The sequence below is a fragment of the Pyxicephalus adspersus genome, chromosome 9 (assembly GCF_032062135.1).
Source record: "Pyxicephalus adspersus chromosome 9, UCB_Pads_2.0, whole genome shotgun sequence".
Lineage (NCBI taxonomy): Eukaryota > Metazoa > Chordata > Amphibia > Anura > Pyxicephalidae > Pyxicephalus > Pyxicephalus adspersus.
The window spans coordinates 65180898-65190957 of record NC_092866.1 but is presented as its reverse complement, the minus strand read 5'-3'; the positions used below and the strand labels follow the sequence as shown (position 1 = coordinate 65190957).

Here is a 10060-nt window from a genome sequence, read left to right as displayed (position 1 = left end):
TGATATTATTATTCTGATCGGCAGTTTGTTATTAATCTCTCGCTGCTCTCCTTTTTTATGTGAATGACGTTCCTGTGTGGGGGATGGGAAGATTCCCCCCACAAGGTCATGGTGATGAGCAGTTTTACATAGCGGCTGAGATAATAATATGGTGACTGCGATGTCTCCTTATAGAGATCACAATGGGGGACGACCTTGGGATTGGCAGAGTTTAGGAAATCTTTGTTGATGCCGCAGCTCTCAGCCATCCGTCCTTCCATCCGAATCTGTTTGTCCTTCGACAGAGACCCGAAACGCGTACGTTGTATTTTAGACATATTTCTAATAAACCTGCAGCCAAACAGACAAATACAGAGAGGAAAAACCTTTATTGGAGCAGTTTCAAAGGATTTGTATTTTTATCCAACCAGTCCTGAGATTTAAACTGCTGCACAGTTCTGTTCGGTTGGAGTGTGCAGAACAATTGATTTTTCTCTGCTGCAGTTTATTAACAGTTACAGATCTTCCCCAGCATGTGATTGGACAGTGAAAGAGAAGCAGCAGACCAATGGGCACATTACTCACTCTGCTCTCTCCTCCATAGCACAACCCAGTATTGTGGGCACTCCCATAGCACTCCCCCAGAAATGTTTTGAAGCTGGGCGGAAGAAGTCTGTAGGCAGCCCTGTATTGTGACCCAAGTTTTCTGTAAACCCCCAAAATCAGCCAGGTGGTTACTGAAATGTTCCCGGTGGTGCACCCAGCTAAAAGGGTCCGGGAAGAACACTGCATCCCATTGGCTCCTTGTGCTGCTTCTCTGCTGTACAGAATGCAAGTGGCTGAGGCCAAATCATGTGACCATTTTCCTAATTATTGAGCCTCTGCCTAATAAAATCAGAAAGTCGGGCTTCAGTCATGTCACAGCCACCCAATCATGCAGAGGTGACATATTCCAGCCTAACACATAGTGCACCTGCGTAGCATTTCATTACTCCACCCTGACATTGCTTTATTGCCCCTTCGCACCCCAATACCCTCTGTCAGTAAGCTTCCCTATCTGCAATACAGGGGATTCCCAGGCACGCCCCCTGCTGGCTCTTTCCTCTCACACAGGATGTGTAATGCAACAATGTATCAATTCAAATTCATTCCTCAATCAGCCAATCAGATGAGAGGAGCAAATGATTGGTGGTATAGAAATCCCTTTTATTTCCCGATGACAATACAGATTTATATTCATATCGGTGACAACGTTTAGAACTAAAGTTACAAAACAAAAACAATGAATTCTTTATTTATAAAGAATTGGTAAATCACGGCGATCTCCAAATTTATTAAAGTGGTGATCAGCCTGATGCAGCTTCTAGAATTCACTGATTTGCACCCAACATTTTTTTCACACCACACTACTGAGAAAGTGCTAAAACGTGTGAGTTCACCAACACGTTGTCATGGCAACTACTTAAATACCTACAGAGTACCTCTGAAAAAAAAATGATGCTATAGCCCATCCAATAGGAGCAAAATATATTTTTTGGTCATTGCCGAGTAATCAGCAGTAACAAATTAGCAGGATGGAAGGAACGACTCCCATGAAATGAGTCCCCAGCATATTGTTCAGCAAGGAGTGAGCTAGAATTTCTTGCTGGGCTCGGAGCTCTGCAGCATGAATTTTTTTATCCCCTCCTCCAATTATTCATTGATTGGCAAATTATATTTCCTGACTTGGTGTCACGCGCTCTGATAACATAATTACACTTTGCTTCTATATTTAGCCAATTAATTGCAGTGTGCGTTTCCTCGTTAGTACAGCGGGTATTGCGCTGTCACACAGAAGCCACTTTAATATTTCTATCTGCAGACAAATTGTGAAGAATCATTTACACCTCCCAGGTGATAGAATGGCTGGCAGGTTTCAGTCTGATTTTATCCTCTTCCCAGCCATTGACCATTCAGTGTACAGGTCTGAGTGTTCCTATTCAGCAGCTTAGATGTCACCTGAAATACGGGTCAGCAAAATGCCATGAACTTTAATCAAGTGCTACACATGACAGGTGAGAGGTTGCAGCTCACCTGCGTTGCCTTGCTCTGGGACCTGCATGTCCTACTGAGATGCATTTAAATCGCAGGAAAGCTGTCAAACACAGTCCTCTTTGTCAAATGTTCCATGTGAACGCAGCTGCATGCATTTAAATAGAAAACAAAAATGTTTGACTAACCCGCCCATCGGCATGAACCTGAAATCAGAAAATCCATTCTAGGTGCAGTAATACAAAAGGTGGACTAAATCCTACGGCTGGTTTTCTTTAACGCAACCACAGCCGGAGTAGAAAAACCTGACCCCTGCCAGCATGCTGCAGAGAAGGATCCTTATTCTCACTGCACTACTGTGAAGCAGCGGTCTCTCTGCCTCCTATTTCCAATGTCTTGGAACAACTTCTTGTCTATGTGGACTCAAGTATGGCTACATGGCATTTCTCAGGATAGGTTTCCCTATGTTAGACCATGTCTGTGTAATGTATGGTAAGTTGGCTGCTTGTTTGTCCATGTGACAAGGTGTGCACAATTGGAAGTGCATGCATCTGACCTTCATGGCAGGATCACCAAGGACTATTTAAGGTGCTGCAGATTTACAAATATAGAAAATTGTATCATCAAAATAAATACTACAGGTGATTTAGTTTACTTGTAGGGGACCATTCACACAAATGCATTGGGGTGCTCTATAGTGATTAGGTTTGCTGGTGACAGCGCTGCGTAATATGTTGGCGCTATATAAATCCTTTTTAATAATAATATTTAAAAAACCCAGACACAGGGAGAACCTGCAAACTCCAAGTTTGCTTGTGGTATTAGTTGCGGGGGCGCACCAGAAGTCATCAGCTGCCATTGTGCTGGGCTCTCGGTGTCCCTGAATCTTTAGGTAGGAATAAGCGGCTTCCAGGCACACCAGCTCCAATCAATTCATTGCTAACAATGTTTCTTGGAAGGAACACTGATAAATTACAGTTAGGGGCCACACTTTACTGAAAGGCTTCGACGAGGCAGCGTGGCTTCCACATTAATTTGCAAATATGTGCAGCTAGGACATAAAAAGAGGTGTACAGAACCAGGAATTCAATGCAGGGATGGTAGAAGCCCTCCTAATGGGCACAGTAGGTGTACAGAACCAGGAATTCAATGTAGGGATGGTAGAACCCCTCCTAATGGGCACACCAGGTGAACAGAACCAGGAATTCAATGCAGAAATGGCGAGAAGCCTAAATAATGGGCTCACCAGGTGTACAGAACCAGGAATTCAATGTAGGGATGGTAGAACCCCTCCTAATGAGCACAGTAGGTGTACAGAACCAGGAACTCCGATCTCAGCCTACAGATCCCACCAATGGAGTCCATGAGAAATAGAATGGGCTGTCAGAAGGTTTAACGCTCCACCATCCACCAAAAACCAGTTCTAGTGACCTGTAAACTAATTGGACATCCAGGCCCCTGGATCAGACTGTAAATGGTGTCAGTGTATTATTTTCCCATCATCTGACCTGTACTTTGGTCACTGACAGTCCGGATTTGACCAATGTCCGTCCTGTAAATCCTGGAATCGCCGACATCAATAAATAAGAGAGCTGAACTAGTCTGAGGACTCTGCACGACCTTCCAATGGTGGAATTGAGATAAGTGCGATGTGAATCTGCTCAGATGACGCCATTCACGCCTCTGTAGCCATGTGATCACATATTGTCCTAGTTGCATCCGTTTTTATTACGTTGGCGTATCACATTTCTATAATGTGAGCGTCTTTAAATGTAAGATTCCCGAGCAGGTGGCCAGTAACAAGTTTCACCCAATGATAAAAATATTTGAAGTCAAAGCCGTGAGGACTGAAGAGGCGGCGTCATTAGAATGGGGGTGGTAGAGGAAGGTAACGGCACCAAATTGTCACCACTTCCTCCGATGTGCCACTAAGACATTTCTACTTGTAAGGCCGGAGATATGGGGACACTTTGATACGAATGAGTCTGATGAAGGATTTGGGGAACATATTGTAGGAAATCTCAGGTGAGCGCTTGAAGAAATTCTGCGGGAAAGCCAGGACTTCAAACAACGCCTTGATCAGATTCTTATTCTAGAAACAGAGAAAAACAACTTTGATGTATAAAATGTAATAAGTGTGTGTGCTTCTTTATATTATCATTCAGTTCAATGAATAATAAATATAATATAATAATAAATAAAATTTGACTTGTATATTCTGACAACAACCCAAACACTCGTATTGACAATATATATGTACTAAATAATGGCATCAATAGAAGATTCTCTCATTTTGAGGTGTCATTGTGTCTCCTCTGCTTGATTTTAAACACCCCTCCTGTAGGGGGAGCTCCCAGTCACCATTGTAAAACAAGGGGTTCACATAGAAGAATACCTTTAATATCTCCTGGTGATTTTCCGAGGCGTACAACCTCCCATCTCTGACAATGTCTTCTATCAGCTCTTGATAATCCTCTGCAAATATAAAACAATCATTGAGTTAACATTCAGCCTGGGATAGGTGGAACCAGGCCCGTGCAGGCTCTTGATCGTTGCTGCATTGTTGGCACAGTCATTATCTACAGCGGAAACTCATAAATCAGTAATTTGTTAATAAACCCCAATTTTTGCCATAAGTTTGGAATTGGCGGTGCAGTTATTGCTTCCACACTTTCTTGGGCGAGATGGTGAATGTGGATTCCCAGTTTGATGATAAGAAAGATACTAATCAATCTTATAACCAAAGAAAGCCACATACCCTGATGGTAAATGATTTAATGCAAAATAAAAGAAGAAGAGAAAGTCTGGGAATTTGTTGTGGCAATGTGTTGATTATAGTGTACAATTCTATTCCTTAATTTCAGGAATGGAAATACCACAAAAGTAATTTTCAAACAACACACATTATTATTATTGAGAGTGAAATCCACCCCGCTGAGTCTGAAGGCAGGGGGGTAACTTGTGACCTATACAAAATATCACTAACAATGTACGAGTAAAAACATGGATTGTGTGCCGACGCGTTTCGCCTTTAAGGCTTCTTCGGGGACTTTTGTGCATGATGTTGGATTGCAAGGTGGTCAATAGGTCAAGGAAAGAGGCGAACTAGATTTCAGTGAGCAATACGTCAAAGAGTAAGAAGTGTGTCTGATTCAATGGTGATGAGAAATATCCGAGTGTTGTGTGCAGCGGGGCAGAACGTCCATTCTCATCCATAGCAGCTCATTGACAATGAATGGAGGTGGCAGTGAGCTGCTGCTGCCCGCTGTATGTTCTCTATGAATCCGCGCAGCTTTTCAGGTGGTGCCAGCCGCCAGGAGCTGCATGGGAAGTGCTGCCGATATGTGAACGCAGCCTTATTGTTCTTTATTATTAATATTTATGAATATTGTTATTTCTTCTTGTAATCCTATTTATAATAATATTGTTTTTATTATGTTGATGATATTTATGTAGAATGATAAGGGCATGCTATAATTATTACAATTTCAGAGATCTGGGAACAGCAGAGATGATGCCAAACATACAGCAAACATTACAGATATTTGTACATCTTCTGAAGGATTAGAATATTAGATTGTAAGCTCTGCGGGTCAGATTCCTCTCCTCCTCCTGTGTCACTGTCTGTACCTGTCATTTGTAACTCCTATTTATTGTACAGCGCTGCGTAATGTGTTGGTGCTATATAAATCCTGTTTAATAATAATAATATTAATAAAGGACGATGACCCCGCTAGGTTTCAGAGGTTTCTGCAGAAATCATTCTGTTTGTACAATAAAATCCAAAGAGAAACTCACGGCTTTTCCTCATCACCAGGTAATCCCCACATTCATCTTCTATCGGCAGGAAGATCTCTGGCACCACGATGAGGATTCGCCTCTTTGGCGGCGGGGTTATGTTCCACGTACATTCCGTGTTGGCGGGGTAATTCCCAGGGTAGTTGGGCGATTCGATGTAACCCATGTAGTCACCCAGCTCACCCCCGCACTGCCTGTCTGGAAAGAGAAATAAATGTGTATTCAGAAGAAGTAGCAAAGTTTTATAGATACATTATATACATTTGTGACAATTCCTACACACAAGAAATCAGTTGGAGGGTATTGTGTCATTTCTGGTGCACTGAGACTGAGGAAATGCTTCTTTCTGACTGCAGCAGACTGATGACATCATCTCAGCCTAGGCAAAGTCACTGACCGGGGTAAAGGATGACTTATCAATGATAAAGGTGCAGATTTCTAAAAAATGAATTATAGTCCTGCTATGTATTGTGACATGATAGGAATAATACTGGCAGGTCTGCTAAGTGTTGGGGTTCTGATGAGGTCTGGGGTAAAGTGTTTGGACCAGATAAGAGTGAGATCATTTGTTTCTTTTTAAACATATTGTTAACTGCTTTAGGTGCCAATATGAGTGACTATAGATTAGTGAAATGATTGTTATAGGTTTGGTTAGGCTGGACAGCACCACTATGGCAGCTTCACTTTTGGACTGAATATCCAGTAAATTTGTTCAATATTAATATTATTATTAATAAACAGGATTTATATAGCGCCAACATACGAGGGGGTGCTGAGAAGTTCCTGGCTTTGCCCCCTTTCAGATGAAATAGAATAATGAGTGTGGGGGCATATGACAGCCTAATATCTTAGTATGTAACTGTACAAATATCAGGTCTTTGTGATTCTGTTTTTTTCTTTTAGTGAGAAGCTGTGATGGCAGAGGCACAAGCAGGTTTCACGTCGTTGGAGTTACGGGCCGTCATGAAGTTTTTGTTTCTCCGGGGAAAGTCAGCAAAGGACATTCACACTGAGATGTCACAAACACTGGGGGAGAAGTGTCCTTCCAACAGCACTGTCACAACCCGGATATCTTGTTTCAAGACCGGGCAGAGACAGAGAAAAGAGAGGAAATAAAGAGAAATGAAAGAGATGAGTACATGGATGAGGATGAAGCTGGAGGACAAACGTACAAATTCCAGGATAATAGGGGGAAACAAATCTGAAAGGAGAGAAAAAGAAAGAAAAATAGAGAGATAGAGAATGGAGGCGATGAGCATTACAACTTGGAAAGGTGAGACATTGGAATATCAGATGGAGGGAACTATGAAGTGACTACAGGAAGAAGATTCTACACAATTTTTGTCCTATGGATATCATGGTGGGACGTCTCTCTTACACATTTTCACGCATTCACACACAATAGAAGAAAAATAGTGTTTTTGTGCTGAGATTCACCTTTTGTTTCACAGTCATGAAATGATGAAGCTCCGCTGTTCCTGGTGGTCAGACCTCCGCCACACGAGAAGCAAGAGGTCCGCCCTGAATCGGGCTGGTAGGTCCCCAGGGGACACGGATCACAAGGACGGAACCCATCCAGAGAGAATTCCCCCGGAGGACACATAGCTGCGGAACATAAGGACACTGATCATTGATCTTTATTACTTCTTGTCCCGGGCTGTCACCTTTCTGTAGCCAATGCTCTCACTGGTCACTATAAGCCAAAAAAGTGAACTTTCCTTGATAACTAACAACTGTCACCTCTATAAAATGAAGGAGATATAAATTCTGCTCCAGATGCAATGTGAGGCCGGGAGTTATAATCAGTTCATGCAATGGTTCATAGTGGCTGGATAGGCAGCACAGCAATCAGGTGGTTAGCATTGCGGTTATCTAGCATTGGGGGCCTGGGCCTAATGTTTACCAAGGACGCTGTCTGCTTGGACTTTATTTATTCTTATAGATTCTGTTTTGGTTAAGGGTTTCTCTCCCATACCCCAAACAGGAATAATCTCTGTATACAGCAACCTTTCTGACATGGCAGAACACCTAAAATAACTTTAAGGCTCTTCTATAATTACTAATGGGTAGAATGTCCTCCTTACAAATAGCCCAAAAAATCATTGATGTCACCAACCTGGGGGGCACAAAGTGCTCAGTGCTTACATTGACCACTAGGTGGCGATGTAGATTCATTGATCCACATTTTTATTATTAAACAGGATTTATATAGCGCCAACTTATTACGCAGCGTTGTACATTAGATAGGGGTTGCAAATGATGAATACAGACAGTGACACAGGAGGACATATGCCAATGTTGGATGGGAAGATAAAACCTGAGCATTCCAAAGGTGTTCAGTAGGATGAGGTCAGGGCTCTGTGCAGGACATTCGAGTTCCTCCACACCAAACTGGTGACCCCGTGTCTTTATGGAGGGGGCTTTGTACCCCGCAGTACAGTCATGGGAGAACAGAAAAGGGTCCTCACCAAATTGTGACCACAAGGCTGGAGGAGTACAATTGTCTGCAATATCTTTGTATGACGGAGGATTGTCAGGACCCCTCTCTGGGGACACCTGAACCCCAATATTTGGTGGGGGTCCACATACATTTGGCCATATAGTGTATGCTTCCATTCCCTGCCAATGATTCTGTGTTACCTCCACACTCCAAGAGGTCTCGGGCCCCCACATGCTTCGGAATTTCAATGTTCTCAGGAGCCGGGCAGATCTCACACACGATCTGCCCCTCGTCATTCTGAAAGGTTCCGTTCGGGCATAATACGCATTGGTCCTTATGTCCGTCGTGGTAGGTGCCAGCATGGCAGCTAACTGAGAGACAAGAAGAGAGAAAAGCGCGCTGGTTAGTATGCGAAGGGTAAAACGCAGGCGAGCCATGCCGAGGGCCAAGGCACAACAGAGTCAAATCAATCTTTGCATTTTTATCTTATTTTTATCCAATGACAAATGTTACACTTTATTTTATTATTTGAGAAAACAAATGCAAATCTTTAGTAACTTGCAGTTAGTATGAGTTACACATTCCCTGCAAAACGCATCACAGCTTTATTTTCTAGAGCGGTTTAGCGGTTTAGTCACAGCCCCGCCCACTGCTTTCTGATTGGACATTTGAGGCTCACTTTAAAATGTCACATGTTCTTCTCCCGTCAGCAAATTGCCAGTGTTAGACTAACAGCAATGAGCCCTATAGAGATTTATTGGTTCTTAGTGCTGGCTCATCCTCTCCCAGAGCTGCTATACACCAAGAAGCTGAGATATAAAAAATATTACGGCATTTATTCATTTGTAATGATTTCTGCATGGAGTTTAACCTCAATGTGACCTTGTCAGTAACTTTACAAGTCTACATGAATAAATGACTGACTTAGTACTCAGCAACAGTCTCGGCTCTGCTTGAGCTCCAGTTAGTGAGTTTGCCTAAGGCTGCATTATTCTGCTGCATACAGGAGGAAGCATTTCCTCAGTTTCCTCTCCCCAGTGATCAGTACATTTGTATCGAGTCACACCATGAGAGGCTGCAGCTGCATTTACCATAGAATTATATCTGCTGGGCCCACTCCAAGGGCCACAAGGATGGAGCAGCAGCCCAGTCAGGTCCAGCATGCGGGGTCTGGTTCTGGAGCATAGCAGCATGCATGGGTTAGGCGATGGCTTTCTCAGTCAGTAAAGGGCGAATAATACTGTCCGGGCCCGTCTGACCACTGAAGAGATTGGATAATTGGGGGTGTTAAAGGATGAAGGGTCCTAATCCCCTTTATCTTCATTCCCCAACAATGGAAGCAATTGGCTCGAGCAGATTGTCAGGCTTCAATGACCACAAAAAGCCGATTCCAGGAGCCCAAGCAGCTGTTTTTAAAAACTTGGAGCCTTTGTGATGTATAGAGGGGCCCGGCGGGGTGCCGGGATTAGAGCCCACAAAGCACTTCACCTCTTTTCACAAGTGTCCCCGTCAGGGATGGACGGCCCCAGGGAGACCCTGCAATGGACAAGGTCAGCGCCGGATCATCGGCCCCAGAAATGGTCAGATTCACGCAGCGTCCGCCAAATTACCGATATTAGGGGAGAATTATCCGGATTTATTCTGCTTTGTATATGGAAACACTGCAAGGAGATCTATTGTTAGTGATCACATACAAGGGGGATCTTCATATAAGGAGATCTGATCAGCCAAATGTGACACAAATCTGTAATAATTTATTATAGCAATCATATTATATATTATAATCCTCGGGGGTGACATCACCGCTCCCCA

General features: G+C 43.2%; 1 protein-coding gene across 4 annotated transcripts in view; it reads right to left on the bottom strand.

The window, feature by feature from the left end:
- Nucleotides 1-7010: 7010 nt before the first annotated feature.
- The window catches only part of SCUBE2 (signal peptide, CUB domain and EGF like domain containing 2), a 22609-nt gene continuing 19559 nt past the window's right edge, over nucleotides 7011-10060 (bottom strand). For 3 of the 4 annotated variants that reach the window (XM_072422338.1, XM_072422336.1, XM_072422340.1), the window contains 2 exons: nucleotides 8449-8619; nucleotides 7011-7413 (listed from right to left, as the gene is read on the bottom strand). In XM_072422338.1, the coding sequence (XP_072278439.1) occupies nucleotides 7193-7413; nucleotides 8449-8619 (392 nt within the window). In that variant the 3' untranslated portion in view covers nucleotides 7011-7192. The remainder of the gene's footprint in view (nucleotides 7414-8448; nucleotides 8620-10060) is intronic. The other variant, XM_072422339.1, reaches the window with a different exon arrangement.